Source organism: Rhineura floridana, chromosome 11 (assembly GCF_030035675.1).
Source record: "Rhineura floridana isolate rRhiFlo1 chromosome 11, rRhiFlo1.hap2, whole genome shotgun sequence".
NCBI classification, from domain to species: domain Eukaryota; kingdom Metazoa; phylum Chordata; class Lepidosauria; order Squamata; family Rhineuridae; genus Rhineura; species Rhineura floridana.
In genome coordinates, this window is record NC_084490.1 from 56,401,634 (window position 1) to 56,414,482 (window position 12,849).

General features: G+C 43.1%; 1 protein-coding gene across 1 annotated transcript; it reads left to right on the top strand.

Annotated features, from left to right (window-relative positions):
• Positions 1-601: 601 nt before the first annotated feature.
• Positions 602-11,026, top strand: LOC133368040 (somatotropin-like). Its single transcript, XM_061592122.1, is given in 5 exon segments — positions 602-682; positions 684-716; positions 4,226-4,342; positions 6,899-7,060; positions 10,826-11,026. Coding segments are annotated over 5 exon segments (594 nt in total).
• The last annotated feature ends 1,823 nt before the right edge of the window (positions 11,027-12,849 follow it).

Below are 12,849 nucleotides of genomic sequence, written 5' to 3' on the forward strand. Positions count from 1 at the left end.
TATTCCAGTGATGTAGCAAGAACTACCTACTTCTCTAGTTAACAGAAAACAGCTTAGGCTTAGCAAAGTTTAGTTTCGTTAATTCACAAAGGAGCTACGGCCTTGCAAGGTCATCATATAAGATGTTAAATCTGAGTTATACAGCCGTTCACATTTGATCACATTTAGCTTTGCTTGCTTAAAAAGGAGCTGAATCCTTGTAAAACAGGAGTGGGGACCCCTGATGCTCTGGATATTGTTGGACTCCAACTCCCAACATCCTTGACAGCTAGCAGTGCTGGCTGGGGCTGATGGTGGTTGGAGTCCAATTACTATCACTGTTTTCAAGATTGATTGTAAGGCTTTTACAGAGATTACCAGAGATCTACCTAGGAGCTCGGCTCTAGCAAAGCATACCAAATGTAAAGGAAGCCTTGGTCTTGCATGAAGTGTGGATTTAATCTAGCTGCTTCAGGGTTGCATTGCCTCTTTTAATTAAGTTGCAGACTTGAGGGATTGCAAAGGGCTCTGCTTTGATCTAAGACGCTCCACCTCCTTTGTCTTCTTTTGCAGGTTCTAGGTCTTCTCTGTTCGTCATTGCTATGACTATCTTGGCCCTCCAATGGCCCAAGGGAACAACAGCTTTCCCCACAATGCCCCTCTCCAGTCTGTTTGCCAATGCAGTACTAAGGGCTCAGCATCTTCACCTACTTGCAACTGATACCTTCAAGGAATTTGTGAGTAGCAGTGTACCATTCAGAAATGCCATCCATTTGGTGCACATCATCATTCCTTCTGAGAGTGAACAAAGATGGCTGAGTGCTTAGAAGACTCCTGTTCCAGTAGTGCTCCTGTCATGGGCAGGGGATACATTACAAAATGTTGTTGCTGGTCCCACTTGTATATGAAATTTTAAAAGACTTAAAATAATGAAATGGTACAGTTTACAAAAGCAAAGAGAAGGCTCCAGTCTTTCTATCATATATATTAATTAGTTCCAATAAATCAGAAAAGATGCCATTTTTAGGAAAGTCAGTGAGTATCGGTTGTCCAATCCTTTTGTTCCTGTGACTTTTAATATCCATTTTTTAAATTTCATACTTTTGACAACCATTCCATTGTGAAGATACAGATGCAGTCTTCTGTTGTTGCATCAGAACAATTTTTACTGCAGCAAGATTCACAGTTAATATTCTGATCCCAACAAGTATCACCTTCCAAATAACTTTCAGTGTTAAGGTATTGAATTTCAGTCTCTCACTTATAGATTAGCCAAGTCATTGGGTCTTTGGACAGGACCACCAAGCATGATAAGTATCTGTATCATTAGAACAATGTGTGAGGAGGTCATGGAGGCATGCAAGCTAATTCCACCCACAACAATGTACCCAGCAGCCACACAACCCAATAGCCACATATACATAAGCCATAGAGTACACAACAGAGAGTCCTCAATGACCCCAGATCCCCTCTTGTGTGATGCTCTGCACACACATTAGTATGTGTGAAAGGCACCTTTTCATGCTCCTCATAGAGCGACTGGTGTGTGTATGGGGAGCTGCCAGGCACAACTCCCCCTATGTTATTTGTTTAATCTTTGAGGGGAGATATATAATCTATATAATAGTTTATGCTAGGCCTCTTTTAAAGGTGAACAGACTGAAAACTGCTTTAATGACTTCATAGATCTCCCCTACACCTTATCAGGGATGCCCAATGCCCATCCCCTTGTCTTAGATTCTAAAGCAAGGATGGGCAACCTTTCTGGGGTTGAGGGCCACATTCCTTCTGGGAAATATGGTTGCCACAAAAGCCAGAGTGGGTGGGAACACCCCCTTCCCCCCTTCTCTCTGTCTGTCTTCCTCATTCACACATATTCTCTCTCTCTCTCTCTCTCTCTCTCTCTCTCTCTCTCCTTCATTCTCACACAAGCTCCCCACACCCTGCCAGCCAAAGCACACTCACATTTCCAGAGGTAGCAGTGGAAGAAGCTCCACTCCTACAGTGCTCCAAGCTCAGAATAGGGAAGGAGGAGGAAGCTGGTTCATTTTGCATTTTAATGCGAACCTCCCTAATTTGCACTGGACCAAAACACAGCCATCCTTTGAAATTCACACATCTCCAAATTTTGTGATGAAGTTCTCCAACCAAAATATATCTACAAAAATGCATGTAATAGGGGAAAGTGTGCATAAAAATGCATACATTGGTGAAAATTACATTAAATGCATTATATTTGGGGAAATTCCTTGGGGAAATGTGTACGTTAAGCAAAACTGCAAAACAAAACTGTATATAAAGAGAAATACACACTAAAAAGCTGGATTTTAATGAGGATCTTAAAAAGAATAATCACAAAGTGATGTGAAATTGTGGCAAACTGAACTTGAGGCTGGAAAAATTAGAAAGTGTGAGAAACTCTAATTGACAAGAGCTGTTCATCCGTAGCTCAGTCACTTTATATGAGAATCTTGAAAAAGTCTGCTCTTGTCACATGAAAACCATATGCATACTGTTACCTTCTTTGGGAACACCCTGCATGTTCATGGTCATCCTTTGCGGTGTGGTTTTCAAAGAGTCAGTCTTTGTGCATACTTACCTTCACTCTTCTATGTGTGGGCACCCTCCAGTCCTACCCTCTAAGAACTATGGTCAGGAGAACTATTCACAATTCTGCTCCTGTCCTTTTTCAGTTGTTAATTTGGGAGATTCATCAAATCCCTTAGGTTCCCTGGAAGCTGATGTTTTATTTTCTCATACTGTATGTCTTCTTCTGTTGTTTAAACATACATGCCTATAGTCTACTACACCTCCTTAATGCTACTCAAGAGGCTACCATAACTGCATTTTACAAGCTGATGCAAACTTTAATGTCTAAGGCTACAATCGCATACACGCTTTCCTAGGAGAAAGCCTCAGTGAACTTAATGGAACTTACTTTGAGTAGACATGCATAGGATTTTGCTGTGAGTATATTAGAGGCATTAACTCACTCATGATTCAAAGAGCGCTTGCAGACTGTCACTATTTTGCAGATGGGATCCAATGGTATACCAGCAAATTCAGATTTTGCAATTAAAATGGATTTGGGCTACTACACAACAAAATTTTGCAGTAATGAAAGTGATGGGGAAATACACTGTAAAGTATGGGATACCAATTGCTTGAAACAAACTTGTATAAGGTCCTTGCAAAATTTGTGCAAACAAATTAGGATGAACACTCAATAAACAGGTTATCTGGAAGCAAGCAGAATCTGTGCTTGGTTCAGTGATGGTGTATTCAGATATACCATCAGATTTTCCCTTGCAGACTTTTTAACATGATATTAGATTGTAAAAGTAAATTAAATTAAAAGCTGAGTTATCAATTGCAGAGGATCCTCCATAGTGTACATAATATTGTCTGCATAATGAGAAATTTTCATTGGCTCCAGCAGCTATTGCCAGAGGCTCTGATACGAATGCAAGAGAAGTAGCGATAGCGGTCAACTTTATGTGTTCTTTTGAAAATGTAGTAAAGAGTAACTTAAACACCTCTATGACCCCACACTTTGAAGCTCCCATCCACTGGGTAAATATAGGGAAATTTAGGTTACTTCCAGATGAAGCATATTTTGAGCAATTTTGATTTATTTTCACAACAAAATTGTGCAGAGGTTATACAAAGTCAGTGTCAAGTGGTTGTTATCCATTGTAGTTTTCCATCACTATTCTCACTGCAAAGAGTCATTTAAAAAGTGGATGTGAGCCTGTGCAGAATGTATCTCCCTTTCCCACTGTGTAACCACAGCCAGATCTTACAGATCTTGGAATGAGGTGGACTTCTAGGTCAGAGAAGGTGCCTTCCAGACAGGCAGAGCCCTATCTTGAAGCACATTTAGGTAGCTGGCTGAGGCTATGGTTGGCCGTGTGGGAAGCAGGTAGATCTGACTCACACAGGGACCATCCACTGGGAAGTTTCCCATGCAGACCATTGAAATAAACAAGTTGCATGATAGTGTCCTTGCACAGCTCCCTTTCGTTCCAGTGAGGCTTGTGCAAGCTCTTCCCAGTGCAGCATATACTATCTTACTCATTTGACAAGGTGCAGTTTGGATTGCCTGCTCGGGCACATGAATACTTTGGGCTGGCTCTTTGTCCAGGTTCTTTTTTTTAAGACATTGCTCACTGCTTCCCCATTTCCTTCCTGGGTAAACAGTGAATGGAGAAACAATCCTCATAGAATTTTGTGGATTTTTTTACAGGAGCGTTCCTACATCCCTGAAGACCAGCGGCACTCCAACAAAAACTCTCCATCTGTATTCTGTTACTCTGAAACCATCCCTGCCCCCACAGGGAAGGATGACGCCCAGCAAAAATCTGTAAGTTGTCTTCCATGTTGCCTTACTTTAAAAAATAGCTGCACTGATGTCCAAAATTGGGTTTTGTGCATGCAGCTTTCCATGTCCCCAAGTAGAGGGGGAGAAGCTGCAGAGCCTTCCCCAACTTAGTGCCCTCCAGACCTTTTATACTTCAGCTTCCTTCAGCCCCAGTCAGCCAGTGATGAAGAAATGATGGGAGTTGGAAATCCAGTCCAGGAACATCTGGAGGGCACAAGGAGCACATAAGATATCCAGTGGTAGTTGAAATGTAAATGTACTGCCTTCAAATCGATTCCGACTTATGGCGACCCTATGAATAGGGTTTTCATGGTAAGCGGTATTCAGAGGTGGTTGACCATTGCCTTCCCCTGACGCTGAGAGGCAGTGAGTGGCCCAAGGTCACCCAGTGAGCTTCATGGCTATGTGGGGATTTGAACCCTGGTCTCCCAGGTCATAGTCCAACACCTTAACCACTATACCACACTGGCTTTCAGTTAAGGAACATCTATTTTCCTCAAGTTTTGCTTTTGAAGTCACCCAGGTCCCTTCTTCCAGACGGTTGGAAAATTAGTTTCTCATTCACTGGGTTCATTATAATTCCATTTTCTCTCCAGCTGCTATATGAACATGCGTGCCCCCAACCATTAACTATCCAATAGCCATTGAAGGAACATTTCCAGCCGAAGACGGTCCGGAAACTCCAGCTGGTACAAAACATGGCGGCACGCTTAATAAAGCAGACCCGCCGCCGCGATCATATCACCCCAGTGTTGATTGAATTACACTGGTTGCCAGTTGTATACCGGGCCCAATTCAAGGTGTTGGTTTTAACCTTTAAAACTCTATACGGTTCCGGCCCAGTTTATCTGAAGGAGCGCCTCCAGTATCACCAAATATACCGCCAAACAAGATCAGCCTCACAGGACCTTCTCTCGGTCCCACCGACTAAGACAGCTAGGTTGGTGCGGACCAGGGAGAGGGCTTTTTCGATCGTGGCCCCCACCCTCTGGAACTTACTTCCCTTTGACCTTCGGCATGCCCCCTCCCTGTTGACTTTTCGCCGAGCCTTGAAGACCTGGCTCTTCAGGCAGGCCTATGGGATCTCTGGGGTGGGTTAGGTTTTACACTGTATTAATGTAAGATGGTCTTCAGATGAGATGTTATGATATTAATAATGTGATGATTATGTATATGAGCAGATTGTATTTTATATTGTACGTCGCCCAGAGTGTCCGTTCAGTCGGACAGATGGGCGTCTGCTAAATAAAATTTTATTATTATTATTATTAGTGCCCATTGAGAAGAAGTCTTCAACTAACACCATAATTATCAATCCCTGCTCTTTAGCAAGTTATCAAGGATCTTCCAGGCAACCTATTTATTGAGCATTCATTCTGATTTGTTTGCAGGGACATTAGATGACATTGGATATTTAATGAGCACTCATTCTGATTTGTTTGCGGGGAGGTTAGATGATGTTGCATCAATGCATTTTCCTGTTTCTTTCCATATCACAAAAAGTCTGGTTTTGGGGAAGAAGCGGGTTTGTTGGGCAAGATCTCCCCATCAGCTATAGCACAACCTGAATTTGCTGGTATGTAATTGAATCCCACTGGGAAATAGTGAGTCTGGAAATGCCCCAATGGCATTCCCTAAATTAAGTGTGGTGCTTTGTCATGAAGAGAGCCACAGGGCTGTGGGATTCTGATCATATTCTCTGCTGCCCTGAAGCAACAGATACCTTTGGAGAATGACCATAACTCAGCAGCTAGAGCACATGGTTTATAGGCAGAAGGCTTCAGGTTCACTTCAGTTAAATTTAAGGATCTCCTGGAACAGGGCTGGTAAAGTCCTCTGCCTGAGTCCTCAAAGAGCTCACAGGGCCAAGCTAGACATGACACTGGGAGATCCTAATTGTTTTTTAAAGAGAGTTTTAATAGTTGTGTGAGGACTTAAGTCTAATTGGGAGGACTAAGGATGTGTGTGTGTTTGACATCTGGGAGTCAGATTCCCCCCAATGGTAGATCTTCTGGAGATGATGCACTTATTCAGGTTGACTAGGTGCCCATAGATGGAGAAAGAGTGAGCATGCTAATTAGCACACTGTTATCTATTCCAAGCTCTTGTGATGGATGGATGGATGGATGGATGGATGGATCTATAAGTACAAAGAAACAGGCAAGTATTACAACCCAGTGCTCAGCATCCCCACTCAAACCACTTCATTGATCAACCACTCATTGCCATAATGGAAATACATGGATTCCAATTCACATCATCCTCAGTCATTGTGATCAATGGGTGCGGAAGCAACATCTGGAAGGACAGGTTCCCCACTCCTGATGCACAGGGTTTAGGCTTTGGCGAGGCTTCCAGAAAACAAATTCCAAGGTTGTGGGGCCACCATGAACAGCTCCTTGCTTTTGCAAAGCTAGTGTGGCACATAGATGGGGTACTTATGGGAGTATTCTCAATCTTAAAGTCCATAGTGGAAAAAAGGAGTGGCTTATTACAGCTCCTTTTAACTTTGGCCTCTTCATTTATTTTTCCTTTCAGGACATGGAGTTGCTGAGGTTTTCACTTACACTCATTCAGTCATGGCTAAGTCCTGTACGGTTCCTAAGCAGGGTGTTCAGTAACAGTCTAGTCTTTGGGACTTCAGACAGAGTCTACGAAAAACTCCAAGACTTGGAAGAAGGTATCCAGGCTCTTATGAGGGTAAGCATTCTCTTCCCAGGGAGTAAAGGGTCAAGTAGTTATGTCTGAATGCTGTTGCAGTTCTGGTTGCCCCACCTGAAAAAAATATTATGAAGCTGGAGAAGGTACCTTCCAAAAGCAATGAAATGATCATGGGGGTGAAAGATCTCTCTAATGAAGAAAGAGGGGTTAAGGGATTGGGGCCTTTGAGCTTTAGTAAATGTAAAACAGTGGGGTGGGGTCGGGGAATGATAAAAATCACAGTTGATTTAGAGATTACAGGAGCAAAAAGGAGGGAAACTATTTAATCTCAAAATACAATCACTCAGTCCTCAACTGAAAGATATAGACAGCCCACTTAAGGTGAGAAAATACCTCACAGAATGCTTGATTAACCCCTCCAACTCATTGCCACACTACCATACACTGTGATTTTGAAAATTACATAAAATGCAAGAAACTAGGGCTATTGATGGCTACTAGTTATGGTAGCCCAAAACTGCAGTCTTCATGTTCAGAAATGGGATCCCTCCAATCACAATTCTAAACATTTGGTGATTTAATAGGGATGGGAATCACTATCACACTTTGCTTGGAGGCCTTCTCCGGTTGTCAGAGTGCTAAGCTATCCAGACACTTGCTTTTCTCCACCATCACAACGCTTAGAGGCTGTGGATTCCTAAAGACTTCTTCCAGTACTGAACTTGGATTGTTTTCAGTGCCTGTTGGACAACAAAATGAAGGGGAACAAGAAACCAAACTAATGAGGGGGGGAAACCCACAACTGGTGGTACCAAAACCATCCATAATTTGTCCCCGCAATACATATTTTTGTTAGAAGATCAATTCCACATTTTTCTTTAACAACTCTCTGGTAGATGCCCAAGAGTTTTTAAAGAATTCAAACGTGAATTTGATGATTTTCTAACACAAATATATAACTTGTGTCTAAGATCAGCTTCCATACCTGAGGACTGGCAAATATAACACCTATTTTTCAAAAAGGGATCAAGGGAGACCCAGGAATTTACAGATCAATTAGCTTAATTTGTGTTCTGGAAAATTGGTGGAAACCATTAAAGATAGAATTACCGAACATATACAGGAACATGTCTTGCTGAAGGACCAGCATGGCTTCTTGGAGAGTAAGCAAAAAAGAATGTAAGAGCCCTGCTGGATCAGACCACAGGCCCATCTGGTCCAGCATCCTGTTCTCACAGTGGCCAACCAGGTGCCCACGGAAAGCCCACAAGCAGAACCTGAGCACAACAGTCCTGTCTAACTAACGTTTGAGAGTTGTTTCAATAAATACTTTATAGGGATGATCCAATAGACACTGTGTAATTGGAGTTTCAAAAAGCTTTCAATAAAGCCCCTCATCAAAGACCTCTGAGTAAGCTTAGCAGTCATGAAATAAGAGGACATGTTTTCTTATGGGTCAGTATCTAGTTAAATTACAGGAAGCAGGAGTAAAGGGCCCGTTCTCACAATGGTGTGGGGTTCCACAGGGTCTGTACTAGAACCTGTGCTTTTAAAGTTGTTCATAAATGAACTGGAATTAGGGTTAAGTAATAAGGTAGCTGAGTTTGCAGATGGCACTAAATTGTTCAAAGTAGTAGGAACAAAAAGGGATTGAAAGGAGCTCCAAAAGGCTCTCTCCAAACCTTGCATTAAAATGGCAAATGAGATTCAATGTAAGGAAGTATGGAGTGATGCATATTGGGGCAAACAATCCTAACTTAACAAAGAGCCATATGGGGTCTCAACTGGCGGTGACTAACTGGGAAAGAGATCTTGGAGTTGTGGTGAAAAGCTTGATAAAAGATGTTGACCAGTGTACACCAGCAGTGAAAAAGATGGATTTCATGTTAGGGATCATTAGGAAAGGGTTTGAAAATAAAACTGTCACTATCATAATTCCAATATAGAAATCTATGGTACAACCACATTTGGAGTACAGTAATACCTCAGTTAAGGAATTCTCCAGGAACAAAGTTCCTTTCCAGGAAGCCTTTTTAAAAGGTGAAACTGACTAGCTTTGCTTTGCTGTGGATAAACTTTCAAGCCTGTGCTTTTGTTTTAAGGTGAACCTGACTAGCCTGTGTCTTTGCTTTGCCATCAATAAACTGACAAGGCTATGCCTTTGCTTTTAAGGTTGAACTGGCCACCCTGTGTCTTTGCTTTGCTATGGATAAACTTTCAAGCCTGTGCCTTTGCCCTAAGGTGAACCTGACTAGCCTGTGTTTTTGCTTTACTATCAATAAACTGATACGCTTGTACTTTTGCTTTGCTAGAGTGAACCTGACATGCCTGAGTGTTTGCTTTGTATTAAAGAGATCTCTTGCTTTCGCCCAGGGCTGGGGAGGGAAGGATCCAATATGATTCAGAGGAAGGAGTAGGAATGGGTGGGTGGGTGGTAGGTAAGTACCTTTTAAAGCCTGTAGAAGTTGCCCCCACCATCTATGAGTGGGTGTAGCAACCTATCCATGTTATTCCTGCGTCTGGTACCAAAGTTTCTGTTAAAGAAGTAATGTGCAGGAATGCATCTACTTTGTTAACTGAGCAATTACTGTACTGTGTACAGTTCTGGTCACCGCATCTCAAAAAGGATATTACAGGGCTGGAAAAGGTTCAGTAAAGCACTATCAAAATTATCGTAGGACTGGAACAACTCCCCTATGAGGAAAGATTACATTTGGAGCTTTTTAATTTTGAAAAAAGGCAAGGAAGTGTGTGTGGGGGGGACACATAAGAGTTGTATAAACTTATGCATGGTGTGGAGAAAGTAGACAGACAGGTTTTCCCTCTCTCATATAATACTAAAACCCAGGATCATCCAATGAAGATAAATGTGTGAAAAGTCAGTAGATAAAAGGAAGCAGTTCTTAACACACAGCACATAGTTAAAACTATGGAATTTGCTACAAGATGTAGTAATAGCCACAAATTTGAATGGTTTCAAAAGAGGTTTAGACAAATTCATGAGATAAGCCTGCCTATGGCTCCTAGTCTTGATGACTGTGTTGTTGTTATGTGCCTTCAAGTCGATTACAACTTATGGCGACCCAATGAATCAGTGACCTCCAAGAGCATCTGTCATGAACCACCCTGTTCAGATCTTGTAAGTTCAGGTCTGTGGTTTCCTTTATAGAATCAATCCATCTCTTGTTTGCCCTTCCTCTTTTTCTACTCCCTTCTATTTTCCCCAGTATTATTGTCTTTTCTAGGCTGGAGAGTACTGTTGCACTCATGTCCTGCTTGTGGGCTTCTCTTAGGCCTCTGGTTGGCCACTCTGAGAAGTAGATGCTGGACTAGATGGGCCTTTGGTCTGATCCAGCAGGGCACTTATGGCATTAATGCTCTCACTCGCAATTAAGCCACATGTGGAAAAAAGCCAGAGACAGCCACTGCTGCCGAGTCCCACATCACTGCCTATCTCCCAGATCTACCACCAGTGCTGCTACCAGCCATCCATTATAGAACTGCCTTTGAAGTCCTGAACAGCTGTTGTATTGGCTTGCTGCCACACTGTGAATTACTTAGGGCGGGAGACCTCAGATGCTTGCCAAGTCACCTTCAACCTGCCCTGTCATTTCTCCTATCTCCAATAGCCACCACACGCAAGGCTGTCTTCATCCACCCACAATATGGGGAAGAGAGCAGCTGCCACAACCAGCCATGAAGCAAATGCTGGGAAATATTCTGCCAGATCTGGGAGTTTTAGCCATGTTTCCTTTTACCTCTGTTGTAGTTCCCTTCCCATTAGCAACACCATCTCTTTCACAGGAGCTGGAGGATGGGAGCTCCCGGGGCCTTCAGCTCCTCAGACCCACCTATGACAAGTTTGACGTCAATCTCCGCAATGAAGGCTCTTTGCTGAAAAACTATGACCTTCTGTCGTGCTTCAAGAAGGACCTGCACAAGGTGGAGACCTACCTGAAAGTGATGAAATGCCGACGTTTTGGGGAAATTAACTGCACCATCTGAGGGCAGAAAATATCTACCTCTCTTTTCGTGCCATTTTCTAAGGCTTGAAGTTAGTGCGCTGCTGATGCCTCTGCTGTGACCTCCTGCGCGTGAGGAAATCCTGAGCAAGAGCAAAGTGTAATGCATTCCATAGCTCTGCCTTTGTGAGAACCCTTTACACTCCTTTGCACTTGTGAAAATAAAACGTGTTGCCTCTAGCTCTATTCAGGCATTATGTTATCCATGTTGAAATCATCTTGTGTAGGCCAGTGTGGGAGTGGGCTCTCTGACCCTTCCCCCAATGTCCCCACCAGCTTTACTTCCAGTCAGAATGGATTGAAGGGGGGGGGCAGGTTCCTAAACATGCTCTGTTGAGCATGCTTAAAAGCCTCCCCATGATTGGAAACGTTTTGAGTTATGGTTCCCGATCATGCGGAGGTTGCTAAGCACATTCACCTGAATGGGCTTGGGAGACCTCTTCAGACTTTCTTGCTAGTTGCCTGAAGGTCTAAAGCAGTGGTGGGGAAACCTCAGGTCAAGGAGCCAGGCCTCCTCATCTGACCCTCAAGCCTCTTCCAAACCATGCCCCCTCCACCGGCTACACCCCTCCTCCATATCCAGCTCGAATGCTTTCACCTGGCTGGATTGTCTGCTTAAACTGTAAAGAGACCTCTTGCTGGCCTGAACGAAAGATGAAGAGGGATGCACGTGCCCGTGGGTGGAGCAGAGCGTGTGTGACTTCTACATGGTTGGAATGTAGCCTATGGTACAAAAGCAAAGAGTCACATTTGCTGCTCCTCTCACTTTTGCCTCTGGCCGTTCCCCCCATTGACATGCAGCCCCTTGAAGGCTGTCCATGAAGCGAAGCAGCCCTCGGGCTGAAAAAGATTCCCCACCCTTGGTCTAGTAAAGCTGGCAGAGATGGGGATGCTGGGAGCTGACACAAATACAGTTGAACACAAGATATAATGTGTGAATAGGATTTCTGCAGAATTAACAGCTACACTGAACTGCCTTCAAGTTGATTCTGACTTATGGTGACCCTATGAATAGGGTTTTCATGGTAAGTGGTATTCAGAGGTGGTTTACCATTGCCTTCCTCTGAGGCTGAGAGGCAGTTACTGGCCCAAGGTCATCCAGTGAGCTTCATGGCTGTGTGGGGATTCGAACCCTGGTCTCCCAGGTGGTAGTCCAGCACCTTAACCACTACACCACACTGGATAGACTTAAAGATGTTATCTGATTCCATATAAAGTATTCTGCAGCTTATAGAGATAGATGTTTTAGGGAAATTGCATCATCTGAGGATAGAAAAGATATCTCCACTCCTACTTTTCACACCATGTCCTAAGACTTCGTGATGGCCAATAGGTTATAGCTTTTTTTTTAAAAAAAGTCAAGGATTATTATTTTCTCAATGGCTGCAATAGCTGGGTAAAATCTCCAGATCCAGATCCAGTGTACCTCTAAGCACCAGATGCTGGGAACAAACCACAGGGCAAGATGTGGCCTCCACTATCTACCGGTGGCTCGCATGAGACACTTTTTTTTTGGCCACTATTGGAAACAGAATAGTGTATCAGATGGACCAGTTTAATCCAGCGGCTTTTCTTATATTGTTATGTAAAACAGTTGATGTCCCCTCTAAAAAAAACACTTGTTTAATTTCTGGGGTACCCAAGGCAGGGAGAAGAGTGGGACATCACTGTTCGCACATATTTAACAATAGAGTGGAGAGTAATTCATTTGTAGAGAAAGATGCTGCAATTTATGATCACTTGGAAGCCACAACCTCACACCTGGAAGTCTTTACCTCTTAATTCCAGATATAATCCCTTAATTCC